Genomic DNA, 21,322 nt, shown 5'->3' with positions numbered 1-21,322 from the left:
GCTTAAGGCAAGGACCGGCCTTTTTCACGTCTTTTGTGGTGGAATGTCATCGGTTAAGGCGGGGCAGGGCGTTTGCACTTCTTTTGTGATTCTTCAGTTACTTCAGGCCATCTGGGCGTATATGTGCAAGTCACAGGGGATGCTTGCACAGGGGATGCGATGGCTTGGCTTGGGCTCAGAGGCCTGACAGTGAGGATCACAGGTTTGGTGCTGGAAGGACTGGGATCCAGGCTGGTTCTGCTACATGGGAGCTGTGTGGCCCTGGGCAGGTCATGCCTCCTCTAGCCCCTCTGTGAATCAGTTCAGCGGGCATCAGGAGACACTCACCAGCAGGCATCAGGAGACAGTCAAGCTGGTGGGGCCATCAGCAAGCCCCATGTGATGACAATCCTTGTGAAGGGCTGAGCATCTTCTTGGCAAGTGACAATTGAAATTTATTACAACCACATCAGGGAGCAAAACTATTGAGCTGGAGGGCACTTAGAAATCTCCAAGCCCAACTCTACCATTTGCAAGATGGGGAGACTGAGGCCCAGAGGAGTGACAGATTGTCCTGGGAGAATTGAAGCCTGAGTTGGGGTTCGGACGGGACCTCTGGCAGCAGGGCTGTGTGCGATTCTGCCCCAGGATCTGCAGCCTCTAGGTGGGCCTGCTTGGGAAGCCCCCAGCCCTGAAGGCTCAGGCTCCTTCCTCCAGGAGGCCGCTGGGTGTGCTGTGTGCAGTCAGGGTGCTCTGTGCAGTTGGGGAGGCTCTTGGAAAATTCCCCCGGCCTTGGGCCAGAAGTACAGCTGCAGAGACAAACAGGATACAGGGTCTCCAGCCACCGCGGGGGACAATGGCCAGGAGAGGAAATGTCTCCAGACCTGTGTGTGGATGTGGAGCCCGTCTGGGGGCTTTTTTCAACGCAGCTTCCAGAAAAACACAGGGGAAGCCAAGCATCTCTGGCCAGGAGAGGAGTGTTCTGCCCACTCTGGAGAAGGGGCAGAGGTGTGAGCAGGCTGGAGAACTGGGGGCACCTGCTTTGAGTCTCAGGTCACAGACGGGAAACTGAGGCCGGGAGGAGGTGCCACAGGCAGGCAGCAAGTTAATGCAGGTGGTCTTGGGTGCCCACTCCCCACTTCTCTCCACAGCCCCTTGGGGCCATCATCTGAGCAGGGGCACAGGCAGCCCCAACCGTGGTGGGAGCAACGCGGCCAGGGCACTGGTAGGAGGCACTGACCTCCCAGGGACGTCGGTTCTTCCCCACCTGCCTGTCAAGTGCAGCTGCTCTGTGCTCCTCGCTGGGCCAAGGCCACGGAAAGAACTCGGCGTGGGCACAGAATCTCAGTGCAACTGAGCTGTGCACCTGTGCTTGGCTTGTTAGAAAAGTCCTCGAATCTAATTTAATCTTTATGATGACTCAGGGCACAGCCACAGAATCTCACATCCCCACCTGCCTGACCCCCAGGGCTACTCAGAGGAAGTGGCCACTCCATGAGGTTGTGTTGACAGATGTGTTGGACCCGAGGCGTGAATGTGGCCCCTGGTGGAGAAGATGCACTGAGCAGGGGAGGGAGCCACAGAGGCTATAGATGGCACTGGTGGAGGCATAGGGAGAGGAAGACCTGGGGCGGGGTGGTGATGTTGAGTGCTTCCGTGGGCATCCACAGGTCCTGGGCACTGGGGCAGCAGATGCCTCAGGGGTGACCACTCACCCAGGAAAGCAGCCCAAATGGAGGAGAGGTGGGTGCCCAGAGTTGCACCCATTCCACAGGGAAGGTGCCAGGAGAATCCAGCTCCCAAAGTGCTCTGGGCTTCGGCAGCGGGACCTTTGTGACAGCGGGACCTTTGTGAAAGATGGAAGCATTACCCAGTCCCCTGAGACAGGAGGCAGAGGGAGCTGGACAGAGGCTCCCAGCTGGTGGGGGCTGGGCAGGATGAAAGTTGAGCTTTGGTGGGAGAAGGAAGGTGGGAGATGGGGCCGGCAGGTGTCTGCAAGGAAGGGTGGGGTGCTGAGGGCTGGAGTCCAGGAGGGGCTTCAGGATGGGGTCCCCGGACCTTGTAGCATCCATCCCCAAGGCCCAAGGAGGGGGCCGGGAGGACACCAGGCTGGAGGGACTGCAGGCTGCTGGGGTTGAGGGGCTGTGGTTGGGGGCCACTATTTCTAACCACTGTCCCAGGCCTGCATCACAGCTTATGTACCGAGCTGAACCCAAAAGGTATGTCCACCCTGAACCTGTGAACCTGACCTTATTTGGAAAAAGAGTCTTTGCAGATGTAATTTCCTGAAGGGTCTGTAGATGAGATCATCTTGGGTTATTCAGGTGGACCCCAAATCCAGTGACAGGGCGCTTAGGAGAGACTGAAGAGGAGACAGACACAGAGGAGGCGCCTGGGTGAAGACAAAGGCAGAGACTGGAGCAATGCAACCTCCAGCAGAACATACGTGGAGCTCCAGAGGCTGGAGCAGGCAGGAAGAGGCCTCCTCTGGAGCTTCCGGAGGGAGTGGGGCCCTTCCCACAGCTTGATTTTGGACTTTTGGGCTCCAGAACTGTAAGAGATGACATTTCTGCTGTCTGGAGTCCCCAGTTTGTGGCACTTGGTTGTGGCAGCTCCACAAAACTGACAGAGTGACTGCCCCTGAATGAGGCTGGAGAGACCACCATTTTCCTCCTCAGACGAGCCAGGGCTGGGGAGCCGCATCCCTGCAGGGAAGAAGAGCTGGTCTGGGAGCTGCTGCCCCTCTGCCTGTAGGTCAGACTTTCAGATTGCTGCCACTGGGGACTCTCTGAAAGTGTCCTTTGGTGCCTCTGAACCTCCCCCCGCAACCCACCGTGTGCTCACCGAGCATGCTGGTGGCATGGAAAGTGGGGCCTGGCCAGACTGGCCCAGGGAGCCTGGTGGCTGGGCCCCTAAGGGGCTTGGGCCTCATGTGGGCCCTCCCCGAGGTCTTTTCGTCTTTTCGGGGCAGCGAGGGGATGTGCATGGGCATCTGCAGCTGCACCCCCGCTCCCAGGCCCTGGCCTCAGTGAGGAGGAGGGAGGGTGTGACTTTAGGGCTTGCCGTGCAGGATGCAGGGACTTGAGGCAAGCGGCAGCCCCTGGGCAGAGCTTGTGATTAGAGAAAGGTGAACAGGACGGGAGGGTGAGGATGAAGGACGCAGGTGTGGGCTGGGAGAGGCTTTGACCTGAGTAGCTCACCTGGGGTGGGAATTCTCAGCCTGGGGCAACTTCACCCCTAGGGGATCAATATCTGAGCTGTTTGGCTGTCATGATTAGAGGAGGGGGCTACTGGCATCCAGTGGGTGGAGGCCAGGGACCAGCTAAAACCCTCCAGTGCACAGGACAGCTCCCTGCCCTGCAGCAAAGAAGGATGCGACCCCAAATGTCAGTAGTGCCTTTGAAAATCCCAGCCCTAAAGCCCTCAGGACCAGTCAGAACTGGTTCCATTCTTATCTTCTAGCTGGTCACTGGCCTTGGGCATGTCACATTACCCCCTGAGACTTAGTTTTCCTATCTGTGAGATGGATATGTTACTATTTAACTTAGCGATTATTCTTGGTTTTATTAAACCAGGTGTGTGTAAAGCACCAACCTACCACAGCACAGGATGGAGGGATCCCTCCCAATCCCATTTCCTAGAGCTGGGCCGGAGCCAGCAGCCCACATCCACCACGTGGGTGCTCATACTCCTGTGTTGGCAAGGGCATCAGAGCAGGCAGACAGGCGGGGCCAGCAGAGTTCAGTTCTGCCTCTTGTCCGAGCTGACACGAGCCCAGGCCAGGCTTCCTCAGCGGGCAGGGGTGAGATTCCGTGCTTTGGCCTTGGGTCCGCCTGGCCAGGGAGGTTTCTGCTCTCAAACCTGGCTCAGGCCTGGAACCAGTGTGGGGAGGTAAAGAGGTAGGCCCGTTGGGACAGGCCAGGTTAACCAGGAGAGCTTGCAGCGAGGAGGAGGGGGCCCATCTCTTCCCCTAAGTGTTCCCATTGATGGAGCCAGTGGCCCAGACAGCACCCAGGCGGAGACGGAAGGAACTGCATGTGAGCGTTTGTGTGCATATGTGTGCCTATGTGTGTACACACTTGTGCTCATGAGTCTGCGTGCCCATGCACGTGTGTGTGTCTGCATGCACATGCGTGTGTGTGTGTGCAGGCATGTGTGTGTGCAGGCATGCATATATGTGTGTGTGCAGTAAGTGGAAGAGGAACAGAGAGCAGAGCTGAGGCTGGCAGGGCTGGAGGGTGGGTGGCTGGTGGACTTCCCCAATCCCAGCCTAGGCGGGGGACTGGGTGCCCCTGGCCTCTACTACAGAACCTGGGGGCTGGGCAGCGAGCAGGCAGGACAGGGCCTGGAGCCGGTCCAGGAAACAGCTAATGATCAACCCGCTGCCGTGTCTGTGCAGCCGCACTGGGCCTGCCTCTCCGTCACCAGCCCTCAGGGGCAGGGAGGAAGTAGGGCAGGAAGCAGGGGGCGGAGGCCGCTGTGCAGTCAGCCCCGCTGTGGGCGGCCCCTGCCTGCTCCGTCCAGCTGGAGACAGCCCTGTGGGGCCAGCCAGCGCTGGGCCAGGAGCGGCCACCAGGTGCCTGCGTGCTACGGTCCTGTAGGCCTGGGAGCTGCCCCCGAGGAGCACGCCGCAGGTATGGGGGGCTCCGGGGCAGGCGGGGCGTGGACTGGCCGAGCAGGCTGCTGTCTGCGGGTCTTGCCACGGTTGGATCTTTACACTTTCTTGAGGACTTTTCTGAGCTGTTTCAGATGGGGGTGGAGCGAAACTGCGAGCTGGGGGCCTCGGGGAGGTCGGGGGCACCCTCAGCAGACCCCACTCAGAGCTCACAGGTGCTGGCAGTGCCAATCCGCAGTGATTACGGGCAATGATTTCAGCTTTGACAAAGCACTCTTGCTTCTGGGACCTGGCCTGACCCCATGCTGACCTTTGGTGTGAGCAGCCCTGGGGGTCTGGGAGCAGAGCCAGCCTGTTGCTGGATTCCAAGTCTAGCGGGTCTCAGGTGTGACCCCAGCCCCCGGTTAGCTCAGGCCACACTGCCAGACTCACCAGGGCGAGCCCAGTGCCTCTAAGCCTCACCCGGCACCACGGTGGCTGTAACCAGCCACTCTGACGCTGCCACCTGGGTCTCTTTTCCAACAACCAAATGGACCCATGACTGGACCAGGGGCTCCAGCCTGAAAATTCCAGGGGGGGCCTGGGCCCAGCCTTCAACTGCAGGTGTGCCGGGGCGTGTGGTCCCGTGTGTGTACACCACTGAGACCCCCTGTGGGCCTGTGCGTGATTCCCCAGGAGCCCTGGGAGCCCTGCCCTGTCTGTGAAGCGGGAGTTTCCGACCTTTTGCCGTTGACAGGCTCAAATGAGATGAATAGCAAAGTGACACTGGGGGGAGTTAGCAGCGTCGGCCAGGGCCAGGGGCAGCCTACATGTGGGCCGGCCATTCAGGGTGTGGCCTCCCAGTGCCAGGCAGCGGGACCGCAGCTGAGCTTGTGGCTGGAGGCAAGGCCGGGCCCAAGTCAGGGTTAGGTTTAGGATGGGTATGCGGGGCCTGGGCTCAGACTGCCTGGGTTCAACCCCACCTGTGCTGCTTGGCTGTGTGACCTTGGGCAGGCAGAGTCACCGCAGCTGATGGCTCATTTGTGAAAGGGGCATGGTGGTGCCTCGCTCCTCCGGGTGAGCCAAGGATGCTGTGAGCACCCTGGACGGTCATAATTATGTGACTGTCGACACCGTTGTGACAGCGATGACAACTGTGTCCTGTGTCGGGCGCTGGGCCAGTGTTTTATGCATGGAGACATCGCTCACTCTTCCAGCAACATGAGTGAGGATGGCTGCACAACACAGAAGAGGAAGGCAGGGCCCAGGAGTGCACGGGTGCGCTGGTTTCCCGTGCTGCCAAAGCGCATGACAGAGCCCTCTTGGTCATGTTCTCTCGCAGCTCTGGAGGTCGGAATTCCGAACTCAAGGTGTCCCTCAGAAGGCTCCTGGGGCGGCTCCTCCCTGCCTCTTCCGGCTCCTTGTGGCTCCGGGTGCTCCTTGGCTGTGATTACATCAGTCCACTCTCCGCCCTGGTGGTCATGTGGCCTCCTCTCCGGTTCCTCTGTGTGCCTCCGCGTCTTCTGTTTTACTCACAGGGACACCAGGCACTGGATTGAGGGCCATCCTCATCTGGAACACCCTCATCTTAAGTAAAGGTCACTTCATCTGCACAGACCATTTCCAAATAAGGCCCCATTCTGAGGTTCCCGTGGGCATGAATTTTGAAAGGACAGTGTCACTCCAGGATGCGAGGTGACAAGTCAACCCTCCAGAGGTGCTTGGTGGCATAGGTGAGGTCTCAATGGCCCTAGAAGTATTTGTTCAGTAACAGCCTGGCGAAAGCTTGGCCAAAGCTTCCCAAACCCGTTCAGGGCCGGCCCAAGCCCTCTCCCTCCTTCTTTCAACCCACATTCACCAAACTCTGTGGACCAGGAGCACTGTCCCTTTAACCCACTCGACCCACTTGTGCGGTATGCGTGCTCATTCTCATTTTCTGGCTCAGTAAATTGAGGCATGGAGAGGTCTCCCAGAAACCAGGGTTTGGCCCCACGTCTCCATGTTCTGGAGCCAAACTCCACCCTTCCCCTGGGGCTGGAGGCTGGCCTGGGGCTGGGGCCTGTTCTGACCCATCCAGGGCCCTCCAAGGGTTTGTCCTGATGATAAACTGAACAAACAGGATAAAGGCAGGAAGGAGAGAGTCCTGCAGGCTGCTTGGTGGTCCCCCAGCTCGGTGAGCTGACCCCTGGGAGCATCAACACCTACCCGTGGCTGGGGCCTCTGCTTGTGCAGTGGTGGCTGGGCCTGCAGGGCTGAGGGAGGGGATGCTGCGGAGATGGAACTCACTTCCTCATCGCCAGGCTCTGCACAGGAACCCCACGCTTAGGGTTGTAACAGCAGGTGGGAAATTCCCTGAGCCTGAGGAGCCTTCCTTTTCTCAGGAGACTGTCTCTGAGCACCGGCTGTGTGCCAGGCCCATAGAAGCCCTGGATGCCATTTCGAACAGGCCCGTTCCTAACCCAGGGGGAGGTGGACTGGGAGGCAGGCAGGTGTCCCGGGCATCAGCCAGTGGATGCAGAAAGGCTGCTGGGACTCCTGCTCTGCTTACAGGGACACGAGACCTGGCTCCTGAGGGACAAAGAGGCAGAGATGGGAGGACGAAGACCCAGAGGTCAGGCGTTGGGAGCAAAAGAGCCCCTAAACCAGGAAGCTCGCATGCCCAGGGAGTGGACTCCAGCGCTTTGTTGAGACCCCTCCATGTGCTTCCGGAGATGAGATGGGAAGGCAGCCTGGCCTCGCAGGCACGGGCTTTCTGGTGCTGCCACAGACCCGGGGCCAGGTGGTGGGCACAGGCAGCCACAGGTGCCAGGACCGCAGTCCTGCAAAGCAAGGAGGAGAAAGCAAAGTCTGAGGCTGGGCGAGGGCAGCCGGAACGTCCCGCGCTGTCCCCGAAGGTGCCCAAAGCTCTCCAGGCGTGACCAGGGTCCCAGGACGTGGGAACAGGGAGGGTGAAGGCCCCAGGGTGCACAAGGCATTTGATCAGTGAGGCCATGTTCCGTGTCCGCAGTTTCACGCACGCTTCCTCCTTTGGAAAGCAAGTCTTACAGGCTGCACCCTGCTCCCACTCCTGGGCGAGCAGTTTCCCTGAAGGGTCTCTTGGGTGCCTCTTGGCGTCACATGTCTCTTGATTCACCATTCCTGGCCCCAGAGGTCCCGGTCCGTGCCCCTCAGAGGTGGTTGGGGGGTGGGAAGGATTTGGCCACAAACTGACCAATCAGGTTACAGTTGGAGCAGGTGTGCAGGTGGGAGGGTGTGTGCTGGGGCCACTTCACAGCCAGGAGCTGTCGCCTCTGCAAGCCTTGCTGGCCCGGGGCTGGTCTGGCTGAGGCCCTGCGGTCAGAGGTCCCCAGGGAGCCTTCCCTGACTGTGAGATTCCCTCCTCGGCCAGGGCTAGAGGACCCTCTCTATGCCTCATAGAACCTGCCTCATGAAACCATCGCTATTCTGTCTAAATTGTCAACTTAGCAGGTCTGGGTCTTCCTCCCTCTGTGTTCCCACTGGCCGGCTCAGAGCTGGCACAGCACAGGGGTGGGTGGTGGTGGTTGAAACCAAAGACTTTAGACGGTGGGCTCCTCCTGCCCCTGCTGTGCTGATGGAGCCCAAAGTGTGCAGTGAGCTGGGGCCTGGGTGGCCGGTTCTCAGGGTGACAGCCACAGCCATGGGGGCAGGGGTGATGGCTGGGCTTACAGGACACCCACTTGTCCCTGCCTGCAGCCAACTCACCCCCCATGAGGTTTTCCTCGTTCTGTACTAAATGTTACAGGGGAGCTGCCTCTTGGGGAGCAGCCTCTGTGAAGGGACCTGATGCCGCAGTGGTGGCCAGAGCCGAGAGCAATGCAGGGATGGAGGGAGGTGCTCACGGGTGGGGAAAAGGCAGCAGGGATGGCAGCTGCAGTGTGCGCTTCTGCTTTGGTCTGACGGGTGTGCGGGTGCAAGTGCGCACAGGCGGGAGAATTGCCTGACCCTTCAGAGCCTCAGTTTCCCCATCTGTGTACTGGGGAGGTAGGCCTTCCTTGGGGTTGCTGGGCCAAGGCATCTGGCAGTGGGAGGTGTGCCAGTTGACACCCACTGTCTTGGGAGTCCTGAGGTCAGTCTTGACCGCCTCTGGGTTTTCAGGCTCAGAGCCTTGCGGGAGGGCTGGGGGTGCTGGGGAAGGAAGCCGGGCTCTGTCTGTGTTTGATGTGTGGTGAGATTTTCCGTGCTGCTGTCTGATGCAGGCTCAGCTGCCCCTGTTTGGTGAAAAATTGAGGTGGGGAAGAAATAAGCCCAGCACTCCTGCAGCTCCTGCTTCTGATTTCTCCGCCCCTGCGAGACATTCTGAGCAAACACTGGGACAGATTTTCCTACGTGTGGACTCGACCCCCTGCTCCTGGCTTGAAGCCCCCAGGGGTGCCTCTCTGCCTTTCCTGGGTGCTGGATGTCCCGGGCCTCCTGCCTCCCCTTCACAGCCTCGTCCTGTGTCCCTGACTACAGACCCCACGCACCCCCAATAGCTGCCCGGTTTGCCTCCCAGTTCCCTGCCACATTCCCTGCCCGGAGACCAGGGTGGAAGTGGGAGATGGGGACAAGGACAGGAGGCTCTGGGGGTTGTCCTGGCCACTGGCAGGCCCCAGCCTGGTGGGCCCATCAGGGCTCTGAGGCCCGGACAGAGGCCCTGGCAAGCCCTGGGTGCCTTGTTCCCAAGCGTCCACCACAAAAGGGGTGACGGGACAGCAGGAGGCCAGACTTGTACTTTTGCCCCCAGACAGAGGTCAGAGGCGTAGCTGCCCCGGTTCTCCACGCTCTGCCTGCAGAGAGGATGTTTGCTGGCCACTGGGGGGGCTTCAAACCAAGAGCAAGGGGACGAGTCCACACGTAGCTGTCCCAGTGTTTGCTCACAATGTCTTGTGGGGCGGGGAGATGGGAGGCAGGAGCTGCAGGGGACGCTGGCTTATTTCTTCCCCACCTCACATTTCACCAAGGAGGGGCAGCGGAGCCTGCGTTAGATAGCAGCAGGGAAAACCTTCTCACCACACATCAGGCATGGACGGAACCTCTTTTCCTTCCTCTGCATCCCCATATCTCCCCGAAGCTCTGGACTTGAAAACCGCCCTGGCCATGGCGTTCTGGAGGGGCAGGGTGGACCTTTCTCCACCCACAATCAGAACAGTGAGGCCCCCATGACCAAGCCCTCCCTGCAGAGACAGCAGGGTCCTGACTCTGTGCTTGCCGTCCTCCCCGCTTGTCAGTCTCTCTGCCTGAGGCCGGAGCTGAGGAGGACATGGCTGACCCCATCCCTGTGGCCACAGCTGGGATTTGTCCCCTGCGTGCCTCAGCCCTGGCCCTGGCCCCCGTCCCCATGGGCCCTGCGCCTGCATGTGACGCCGTAAGGGGGACTCTGTGTCCTTCTGTGTCTTCTGGCAGGCGACGGAGCACTGTCCCGGGAGCACGGTCTGTCAGGCATGACGGCCCAGCAAAGAGGCAGTGACCGGCTCCTGAGGAGGGGCCCAAGGCACCCAGGGGCTCTGCCTCAACGGGGAAGGGGACTCCAGGCAGAAAACCAGCCAGAGGAGGCCCCGTGGAGGAAGGGAGCACAGCACACCCGAGATGGGGCAGGAGACACAGCAGCGGTGCGGGATCACGCCCACCACAATACCACACATGGTCACCTGCTGCAGTGAGGGGCCCGCTGGGTCTGAAAGGCGCAGGCGCTCAGCAACGCTGGCGTTCTCTCCTCTGGACCCCGGCCTTGGACACAGCCTCTGTGCTGGTTCTGGTCGGGGCCGCCTCTCCTGACCACACCCACTCTGTCCACAGGGCCAGGCATGTGAGGTCTCCATGGGTCATGGAGAACCTCCCTGCTGTGATCACTGAGGAGCCGACCCCCATGGGGAGGGGTCCCGTGGGACCCTCAGGAGGGGGCAGCAGCCGGGATCGTGTCTGGAAGGTGGCCATGAGGCCCTCTGTGAGCTGGGAGAAAGCGGGGCCGGAGGAGGCCAAGGCACCGGGGAGAGGCGGTGAGTCCATCCCACCCACTTCTCCACCCCACCTGCCCTGTCCGCCTCCAGGCCTCCTGGGGTAAGGGCTGGGGCTGGGGCTGGGGTCTGCTCTCCATCACTTCTCATTTCCTTCCCCCACGTGTGTTTACTGGAGCCCCTGTGCCCGCTGAGTCACTTGAGAGGCCAGAGCCCAGCTCGTGTTTTTCCAGGGACAGGTCAGTGATAACAAAACTGGCAAAGAACGAGACAGGGGCATTTGAACCCACACGTTCAGAGACCATTCCAGAAACAGTCTGATGGGTTTGGCCTTGGAACCCCTGAGAGTCCTCAGGATGAGGCATCCTCATGCCCCAGGAGGCACCCAAGGTGCAGAGAGGGAAGGGCCAGGCCAGGCCACCCTGCAGTCAGCGGCCGAGCCAGGACGCGTGCCCAGTCTCCTGAATCCCTGGGAAACCTGAAGGGAGGCCTAGGTGATCTCCAGGATCCCATCTGACCCTCATCCTGAGACCCTGAAGGGGAGGAGGGGAGAGGCAGGGGACACCAAGGCCTGCAAGCCTCTCCCGGGCCGGAGACAGCTGCGGCTGTGACCCCTCCCCGGGCCGCCTCCTCCCAGTGTCCAGCCTCAGCCTGGTCTCCTCTTAGCTGCCCACGTCCCTGCCTCAGGACTCCAGGGCTTGGCACATGGTAGGTGCTCCGTCACTGTTCAAGGGATTGATGAACGAAGGATGTGTTTGGACGTGGAAACCTCAGACGCTGTCGCCTGGCTCACAGCCGGGTGTGGGAGTGTTTTATACCTGCAATCCTGCCCTTCCGCATGAGGGCGGAGATGGGAAGGGGTCGATGGCCTCCTGCCCTGAATCACAAAGGGGAGTGGTCTGCAGGCACCGGCATGCCCGGCCAGGAAGGGCAGCTCAGAGGTTTGGGGCGGGGCCTGGGCCTGGGGAGCCCACCAGGCCACGGAATCACGTTCCCTCCAGGGCAGGCCTCACGGAAAGGAAGGGGCTGGGCCGTGCCCAGGGCCATGAGTGCACAGAGCAGGAGGGCCCTGGCCAGCCTCCCACAGAGCCGCCGGGCCCAGGGAGGAGCTGGGAGCCTCTGGGAACGGGAGTGGCGGGAGTTGGAAGCCTTTGCCCTGAGTGGCTGGCTGTTTCTTCCTCCAGAGGCTCAGCAAAGCACTGTGGCATCGCCTTTGCCTGGAGCGAATCTCTGTGGGCCCAGCGGAGGGGAGCTGAGGAAACTCTGCCTGCTTAGGCTGGATGGGCCGAGGGAAAGCTGGCTTGGGGTGGGGCTCCTCAGCTCCTTCACCTCCTTGTCTTCTCTGGGCAATTTCAGATAGACATCAAAGGTGGCAAGAAATAGTGCAGATAATTCCATTTGCCCACACCCACCAGATTCCTTAAATGTTCACATTTTATGACTTTTACTTTGTGTGTGTACTCGTGTGTGTGTGTGTCTGTGTGTGTGTGATTTTCTTCTGATTCTTTTGGGAGTAAATGGCAGACATGATGCCCCTTCATCCTAAAAGGTGTCCATATTTCCTAAAACCAGGACGTTCTCTTACATAACCGCATTGTAATTATTTCAATGTTCATTTCCTGGTTTTAATAACACCATCACCTCATCTATAGGGCTCATTCAGATCTTGCCATTTATCCCAATAATATCCTTTATAGCAAAAAAAAAAAAAAATATGTATATATATTCCTGGGTCACACCTTGTATTCTGACGCGACCTCTCTGAGGTACCTTTTAATCTGGAGGCTGCTGTTTTGAAGATACAGTTTGGATCTTTGTAGATCGTCCCTCGATTTTAGTGCAGCTAATATTTCTTCACAATCACATTAGGGATTTGGGCAGGAATCCTGCAGAAGCAATGTTTCTTTAGTGCAGACAATGTCCATTAGTCTTTGGCTGGTGATGCTAATTTTGGTCCCTTGGGGAAGGGGCGGCTGCCAGTTCTCCCCACTGCACGGTTATTTTTCTCCCCTCCGCAGTTAGTAAGTAACTGGGGGGACGACACTCTGAAACTGCGTGAATATCCTGTTCCTTGTCAAACTCCTGAAGCTCTACTGTCTCATCATGGGCTGGCCTGGCTGAAATAGTCCTTGCGACAGAGGCTGCCAGGCGGTGACTGTCTAATGAGGCAAGCCTTCTCCATTCAGCAATCAGTTCTCAAGTGTAAGGAAGAGCTGTTCCGCTCCCCAGGTATCCACTGATTTAATTCAGCGTAGGCTCACACATCTTTAATCGAGTCTCCGGACTGTATATATCATTACCTATTTCGTCATTCAGATCACCCTAGATTTGGGTTTTCCATTATGTCTACATCACTCAGTAGGTGCATCCTCGCTTTCTGGGACATGAGATGTTCCGGGCTCATGCTGCACTTTCCCTGCCACAGCCCTGGGATCGGCTGGGTCTCCAGGGAGCCCTGGCTTCTGAACTGGAGGATGATGTTTAGAAGCTGTTGGGCCGGACACCTATCAACTTCAACAGGGACAGCACCTTGTTCGAGAGGCTGAAGAGGAGACCCAGAACCGGCGACCGTGACATAGGGTTGATTGAGAGGACTTCCATACAGGGTGGTTCAGCAGTGGCGGGCTGGACAGGCCCCCTGTAAAAAAACATGCAGTTGAAATAGCATTTTCCCTTAGCACACTCCCTCTACCATCCTCCACCTGGCAACCCTCATCCAACCCTTCCAAACAAAGGGGCAGGATCTGCATGGCCTGCATTCCTTGCGATGAGCCAGGGGCTCAGATCTTCTTCACACAGGGAGTGAGTCTCCAGGCTGGCTGCTGCTGGATTCTGTAGCACGAAAGTCTGAGCACACGTTCTTTTTAGCCCACGGGGGCATCCACAGGGTGTGTTTCGGTTACAGCTGTCAGGTGCATCAACCAACGGAGCCGAGATCTGAGCAACACACGCTTCTTTCCATTTGAGACATTTTTGTTTTTGAGACAACGTCTCACTCTGTCGCTCAGGCTGGAGCGCAATGTTGTGATCTCAACTCACTAAAACCTCCGCCTCCCGGGTTCAAGCGATTCTCCTGCCTCAGCCTCCCGAGTAACTGGGACTACAGGCATGCGCCACCCTGCCTGGCTAATTTTTCTATTTTTAGTAGAGACGGGGTTTACCATGTTGGCCAGGCTGGTCTCGAACTCCTGACCTCGTGATCCACCTGCCTCAGCCTCCCAAAGTGCTGGGATTATAGGCGTGAGCCACTGCGCCCGGCCCGTTTGAGATATTTCTGAGTCCTCACTGCATGCCTAGCTCTGGGCTTGGGCTGGGGCTGCAGGGTAAGTGAGGCCTAAGAATGGGCTCTGGCCACACAGGGCAAGCGCACACCACTGCACGCNAGATAGTGCAGATAATTCCATTTGCCCACACCCAGATTCCTTGAATGTTCACATTTTGTGACTTTTACTTTGTGTGTGTCTGTGTGTGTGTGATTTTCTTCTGATCCTTTTGGGAGTAAATGGCAGACATGATGCCCCTTCATCCTAAAAGGTGTCCATATTTCCTAAAACCAGGACGTTCTCTTACATAACCACATTGTAATTATTTCAATGTTCATTTCCTGGTTTTAATAACACCATCACCTCATCTACAGGCCTCATTCAGATCTTGCCATTTGCCCCAATAATATCCTTTATAGCAAAAAAAATATGTATATATATTCCTGGGTCACACCTTGTATTCTGATGCGACCTCTCTGAGGTACCTTTTAATCTGGAGGCTGCTGTTTTGAAGACACAGTTTGGATCTTGGTAGAATGTCCCTCGATTCGAGTGCAGCTAATATTTCTTCACGATCACATTAGGGATTTGGGCAGGAATCCCGCAGAAGCAATGTTTCTTCAGTGCAGGCGATGTCCATTAGTCTCTGGCTGGTGATGCTAATTTTGGTCCCTTGGGGAAGGGGCAGCTGCCAGTTCTCCCCACTGCATGGTTATTTTTCTCCCCTCCGCAGTTAGTAAGTAACTGGGGGGATGACACTCTGAAACTGGGTGAATATCCTGTTCCTTGTCAAACTCCTGAAGCTCTACTGTCTCATCATGGGCTGGCCTGGCTGAAATAGTCCTTGCGACAGAGGCTGCCAGGTGGTGACTGTCTAATGAGGCAAGCCTTCTCCATTCAGCAATCAGTTTTCAACTGCAAGGAAGAGCTGTTCTGCTCCCCAGGTATCCACTGATTTAATTCAGCGTAGGCTCACACATCTTTAATCGAGTCTCCAGACTGTATACATCATTACCTATTTCATCATTCAGATCACCCTCGATTTGGGTTTTCCATGTGTCTACATCACTCAGTGGGTGCGTCCTCACTTTCTGGGACATGAGATGTTCCGGGCTCATCCTGCACTTTCCCTGCCACAGCCCTGGGATCGGCTGGGTCTCCAAGGAGCCCTGGCTTCTGAACTGGAGGATGATGTTTAGAAGCTGTTGGGCCGGACACCTATCAACTTCAACAGGGACGGCACCTTGTTCAAGAGGCTGAAGGGGAGACCCAGAGCCGGCGACCATGACATAGGGTTGATTGAGAGGACTTCACAGTGGCGGGCTGGACAGGCCTCCTGTAAAAAAGCATGCAGTTGATATAGCATTTTCCCTTAGCACCCTCCCTCTACCATCCTCCACCTGGCAACCCTCATCCAACCCTTCCAAACAAAGGGGCAGGATCTGCATGGCCTGCATTCCCTGAGATGAGCCAGGGGCTCAGATCTTCTTCACACAGGGAGTGAATCTCCAGGCTGGCTGCTGCTGGATTCTGTAGCACGAAAGTCTGAGCACACGTTCTTTTTAGTCCACGGGGGCATCCACGGGGTATGTTTCGGTTACAGCTGTCAGGTGCATCAACCAATGCAGCCGAGATCTGAGCAACACACGCTTCTTTCCATTTGAGACATTTCTTTTTTGTTTTTGAGACGGCGTCTCGCTCTGTCGCCCAGGCTGGAGTGCAATGTTGCGATCTCGACTCACTACAACCTCCGCCTCCTGGGTTCAAACGATTCTCCTGCCTTAGCCTCCAGAGTAACTGGGACTATAGGCATGCGCCACCTTGCCTTTCTGATTTTTCTATTTTTAGTAGAGATGGGGTTTACCATGTTGGCCAGGCTGGTCTCGAACTCCTGACCTCGTGATCCACCTGCCTCAGCCTCCCAAAGTGGTGGGATTACAGATGTGAGCCACTGCGCCCGGCCCGTTTGAGACATTTCTGAGTCTTTGCTGCATGCCTAGCTCTGGGCTTGGGCTGGGGCTGCAGAGTAAGTGAGGCCTAAGAATGGGCTCTGGCCACACAGGGCAAGCGTACACCACTGCAGGTGGTCAGCAAATGCTGATGTGAAGTGAACACTATCACCTGGCCGATGCAAGGCCCAAGACCACTGTGGCTGAGCTGCGCCCAGAGCTCTGAGTGAGACGTCTAGGAGGCTGTGAAGACTGGCCATACAGAAGTTCACTACTCTCTGCTGCAGTTGCAGGTTTTCCTAATCAGATCCCCCTAGATCCTGAGGCCTGGATAGAGAAACTGCACAGGACAAAGATGAAGTGCCCAGGCCAAAATGCAAACCCTGCAGGACCAATGGCCAGAGGGGTGACCCCCAGCAGGGAACCGAACAGCCAGTAGGGGTCCATGTCCCAGCTCCCACCTGCACAAGCTGTGAGGCTGAGCCCATCTGTGGGTGGCAAGATAAAGTCCCCCAAAAATGCCCACGTCCTTATGCCCAGGACCTATGCCTGCATTACCTCATTCAGCGAAAAGGACTTTGCAGATGTCATCAAAGGCAAGGATCTCGAGATGGAGAGGATCCCGGATGCTCCGATGGGCCCTCCATGGAATCACAGGGCCTTTGTAGGAGGAAGGCAGGAGGGAGAGGCAGAAAAGGAGATGCAGTGACAAAGCGGAAGTAGAAGTGGCGGCCAAAAGCCGAGGGACGTGTGTGGCCTCTTGAGGGCGAGGAGCAGATACTCCCCAGAGCCCCTGGGAGGAACAGGGCCCTGTCCACACGCTCACTTTAGCTCTGTGAGGCCCATTGGAACTTCAGAGCAGTGGGGTCCTACGGGTCGTGTGGTCTTAATCTTCTGAGTGTGGGGCAGCTTATCATAGCACACTGGGAAATGCAGGCAGCTTCCCTCCTTGCTGGGCTCTGGGGAGACTGGAGGAAGGTAGCTGTGGGAAAGGTGGCTTGTGCAAGACAGAACTCACCTCTTTTCTTGCAGAAAGACCTGGAGCGTTTGGCGCCTTCAGGGGAGCCAGGCATTTGCTTGGTCTCCCCTAATCCTGGGAACCTGCTGTGTTGCAGATGAGGCTTCTCCCGCCCGTGTGGCAGGGCTGGCCGCTGACACCCCTCCCTGGCAGATGGGGGCTTATCCCACAGGTAAACATCCTGCGCCCCACACAGGGATTCAGGTTCAAATCTGGGCTGTGGTGCTCCCTGGGCATCCAAGAGTCTAACCCAGGGCTTCTCAATGTGTGGCCTCAGACTTCCCGCCTTAAAATCATGGTAGGAATAGAAAGAGGGGCTTGTTAAATGCGGATGCCCAGGTCCTGCACCCAGAGGGGGACATAGCCCCTGGAGGCTCCCTTAGGCTTCCCTGTATGCATCTGAACAAACAGGGGACACGGGTCCTGGGGGCTGCGTGGGTGACACCGTGGGGAGGGGCTTTGCAGGTGCCATATGGTAAGAAGTAGGTGAAAGGACCCTCTTCTGCGTTGTGGTGCGAGGCATCCAGGCACAGGCTTCCCAGGGATGGGATCTCCGCAGGGCACGGGTGGAGGGAGGCAGCCCTGGGCTGGGGAGCAGAGCCCACAGAGGGGGCCCAGGAAGTTGTGGGCTGTGGAGATGTTAAAAAGCCCCTTACCCTGGAGACCCCCCGACCCGCAGCTGGGGAGGAATGGAGACCCCAGCATCCATGTTGGCTTTTCACCTTTGCTGTGATGCCCGACTGTCCTCTGACTTGCTTTTGTGTGGTCAGCACTGCTGGTGGCCACTTGGGATGACCAGGATGCATTAGGCAATAGGACAGGTTATTTAGAATTTGAAAATGCAGGCTGGGTGCGGTGGCTCATGCCTGTAATCCCAGCACTTTGGGAGGCTGAGGCAGGTGGATCACTTGAGGTCAGGAGTTCAAGATCAGCCTGGCCCATATGGAGAAACCCCATCTCTACTAAAAATACAAAAATTAGCTGGCACACGCCTGTAATCCCAGCTACTTGGAGGCTGAGGCAGAAGAATCACTTGACCCCAGGAGGCAGAGGTTGCAGTAAGCCGAGATCACGCCATTGCACTCCAGCTTGGGCAACAGAGCGAGACTCTGTTCTGAAAAAAAAACAACAAAAAAGGGATAATGCAATGCCCACCCTCTTATGGGAGCAGGAACTTCAGGCCATCGCAGCTCAGGAACCACTGTGGAATGATGGACTGGTGTCTCCTGTTGGGGGAGTGGATTCCAGATTCTAGAAGTGTCCAGATTGGCCCTTCCCCCATAGCTGGTGAGGGTGTTTGCTCAAGGGTCCCCTAGCAGAAAACTCTCAGGCAGGTGCTTCAAGGTTATTCAAAGGTGTGAGAATCCGTCTCTGCCTCTGTCTCATTTCCGTCTGTCTCTCCAGCTTTCCTTCCTTCNCCCCCTCCCATTTTCTCCCCCTCCCTCCCTTTCCCCCTCCTGGCTTCTTTCCTCTCTGTCCCTCTCTACCCCCGCCCCTGTTTTCTCCCTTCTCCTTCCCTCTCCCGTCCCAGTTTCTCCCCTCTCCCTGCTCTCCTTCTCACCTTCTACTACTCATTCTCTTCCCCCTCTCCCCCACTTCTCTCGTTGGCTCTGTAGAGGCCAAAGCCCCTGGAATGACACTGCCTAGAGATCTGGGGAGGAGTCTTATCCTGGAGGATCAGGAAGTCTTTTTTCTCTGTGTTTCCAGGCACTGGGAGGGATAGTGCACAGGGCAGATGGGGTCACAGCCCCGGGAGCCTGGATTCTAGTGGGAAATTGCCAACCTCAGACATTGAGGAGGGGAGTGGATCTCAGGAGCTCCGTGGCCCCCGTGGCGGTTGGCCCCCGAATGGGACCCACCAGACAGAGCCCACGCCCACCCCTGTGGAAGGTTCCGCTGGATGGTGCCACAGGAACGGCCCAGAGCAGGGGTGATGGGTCGGACCGTGCCATCATGGGGTCTCAGTGGCTCTGCACAGATCAGGGGACAGATGGGAGGGAGGGCCAGGTGTGGACAGCTGCCCAGGTCAGACCTGTCAAGGCTCGGAACCAGGATAGGGGCAGGTGTGGGGTGGGGGGTGGAGCCCACGGGGTTGCTGGTGGCTGATGTGGTGTGTGAGTGGGAGGTGTCATTGATCCGAGCAGGGGTGGGGGCCCTCTGTCTCTGAGAAGTGGAGAGGAGCTGGCTTAGGGAGGCGGAACTGAGGTTTCCAAGGTGCTTGTGGGGTGTTTGCTGGAGGTGGGTGCCCCCATGGTCCCAGACTCCCCACCTTACAGTCACCATGGGGGTGGAAGAGGAACTTGCTAAATGCAACTGTCCAGGTCCTGTGCCCGCAGGTTCCGACGCAGCAACCCTCTAGGGGAAGGGCACTGAGGGGAAGGGTTGGAGGTCACAGTGACAGGGAGGAGAGACCATCTGTGTGCAGTGGTTGCTGTGCCGGCCTGGCCTGCATGAGTCCACTTGTCTCCACCACTCCATAGGACAGGCACTCATCCCGAAGGAAACAGGCTGGGAGCTAAGCAGCGGTCCAAGGCCTTTTTAGGGGTGGGGCAAGGTTGAGATCTAAACCCAGGGCTTGGGCTCCCCAGGAGCCCACTGCCCAGGCCTTCGGGGTCAGGTGTGTGGGTTGGAGGCTGGCAGGGGGAGTACAGTGTCCCACAGACCTCTCAGCCCAGGTTAGACCAGCTGCCCACTCTCCATCTGCCCCTCCAGACCTGACCCTGCAGCTGCTGGCTGTGTGGAGGAAGAGCGGGCTATAGGAACCCGGCCTACAGCAGACCCTCCGGGGCCAGCTCCGCCTGCTGGAGAATGACAGCCGGGAGATGGCCTGCGTGCTCAGGGTGAGTAGCCTTCTGGGGCATGGGCAGGGATGGGAGCTGGAGTTGGGGGCAGGGAGGGACTGAGGTGCAGTGTCTGAGACCGGGGACAGAGGACACAGGCCTCAGAGAGCAAGAGCCACTCAAGAGAGTGGTGGCCTTGGAGGGAGGGGAGGCTGTGATACCCAGGGGATGGCGAAGCGTTGTTTCTCCCACTTGCTTCGTGGGGGGCACTGTGATCGTCCCCTCTACTCTCCCACAGCCCCAGCACAGGGGACCTCGAGCGGTCACTTTCTCCCCCTGTCTTCCACTCGCAGGGAGTGTCAAAGTCTCTTTGATGGGGAGTTAAGGACAAGCGTGAAGTTAGTCTTACTATTTTTTTCCTGGCGACAAAGCCAGCATCCTGCGGGCCTCTGCACATACCAGCGTTCTGGGGAGGCTGGCACAGGGTGTGTCTGGGCCTGGCAGACCTCCCCATGGCTGAGGGCCGGGGGCTTGGGAGCTGGGCTGAGCATTACCACCACTGACTGGGGTTGAACCAGCCTGGCCTTGGCTGGTGCCTCTCAGCCTCTATGAACCCTGCTTCCTCAGCCACATACTGGGGATGCTTAAAATTACGTCCCTAGGAGCTGACTTGAGGGTTATGTGATTAACTCACACCAAGCACCTGCAGGGTGTTGGACACATAGTACCTGCTCGACACGTGGGGCTGTGGTGCGTGATGTCGGGCACAGGTACACTGAGTCAGTGTGCTGGCTCTGGGTTTGAATCTCAGCTGAGCCACTTACAGAGGTCAGACCTTGGATGAGAAATGGGGCCTTCAGCGGGACATGGTGGCTCACACCTATAATCCTAGCACTTTGGGTGAATGAGGAAGGAGGATCACTTGAGCCCAGGAGTTCAAGACCAGCTTTAGCAACATAGGGAGACCTCGTCTCTACAAAACATAAAAAAGTTAGCCAGGTGTGATGGTGCACACCAGTGGGAGGGCAAAATGGGTGGATTACCTGAGTCCAGGAAGTTGAGGCTGCAATGAACCATGATTGTGCCACTGCACTCCAGCCTGGGCGGCAGAGTGGGACCTCATCTCTTAAAAAAAAAAGAAAAGAAAAGAATAGAAAAGAAAGAAACAGGGCCTTATTTTTTGTCTCTCTTTTTTTTTTCTTTTTTCTTTTTTGAAACAGAGTCTCGCTCTGTCGCCCAGGCTAGAGTACAGTGGCGTGATCTCGGCTCACTGCAAGCTCCGCCTCCCGGGTTCACGCCATTCTCCTGCCTCAGCCTCCCGAGTAGCTGGGACTACAGGCGCCCGCCACCTAGCCTCGCCCGGCTAATTTTTTGTATTTTTTAGTAGAGACGGGGTTTCACCGGGTTAGCCAGGAGGGTCTTGATCTCCTGACCTCGTGATCTGCCCGCCTCAGCCTCCCAAAGTGCTGGGATTACAGGCGTGAGCCACTGCGCCCGGCCTATTTTTTGTCTCAAATGGAGATAGTACCCTGTGACACATACTTTCCGAGTCGGAAGAGCTGTGTTAGCTGCTGTTATTTTTCATATGCCTATCAACACTGATGAATAGAAATCAGAGGAGAGGGGATGCTGGCTGGGGAGATGGAAATCGGAGTTGATGCTGCAGGTGGGGCTGGGGCCACTCAGGGCTGAGAGCACAGCCGAACAGGAACCAGCTTAGGTGGGGAGAACAGGTGGTCACTGGTGTGTGGGGGATAAGGCAGGTGGAGTGCTGAGGGGGAGGCG

General features: G+C 57.6%; 1 protein-coding gene across 4 annotated transcripts; it reads left to right on the top strand.

Annotated features, from left to right (window-relative positions):
- The first annotated feature begins 4,392 nt into the window (after nucleotides 1-4,392).
- Nucleotides 4,393-19,595, top strand: LOC108522822 (SH3 domain and tetratricopeptide repeat-containing protein 1-like). Of its 4 annotated transcripts, none has more exons than XR_001883612.1 (4): nucleotides 4,393-4,613; nucleotides 10,370-10,569; nucleotides 16,772-16,929; nucleotides 19,470-19,595. XR_001883612.1 is itself a non-coding variant. In XM_017863262.1 (4 exons), exons 2-4 carry the CDS (start codon nucleotides 10,398-10,400, stop codon nucleotides 19,514-19,516), a joined length of 294 nt encoding a protein of 97 aa, XP_017718751.1. In that variant the 5' UTR covers nucleotides 4,399-4,613; nucleotides 10,370-10,397; the 3' UTR covers nucleotides 19,517-19,595. The 4 variants fall into 4 exon arrangements, 1 of the variants encoding a protein (XP_017718751.1); XM_017863262.1 differs by having other exon boundaries at nucleotides 4,399-4,613; nucleotides 16,855-16,929; XR_001883614.1 differs by lacking the exon at nucleotides 4,393-4,613 and adding an exon at nucleotides 5,294-6,306.
- Nucleotides 19,596-21,322: the final 1,727 nt, after the last annotated feature.

The sequence above is a fragment of the Rhinopithecus bieti genome, unplaced genomic scaffold, assembly GCF_001698545.2.
Source record: "Rhinopithecus bieti isolate Rb0 unplaced genomic scaffold, ASM169854v2 scaffold_70400, whole genome shotgun sequence".
In the NCBI taxonomy this organism is placed as follows: domain Eukaryota; kingdom Metazoa; phylum Chordata; class Mammalia; order Primates; family Cercopithecidae; genus Rhinopithecus; species Rhinopithecus bieti.
The sequence above is the reverse complement of the archived record's forward strand: the minus strand, read 5'-3'. Positions and strand labels throughout refer to the sequence as shown.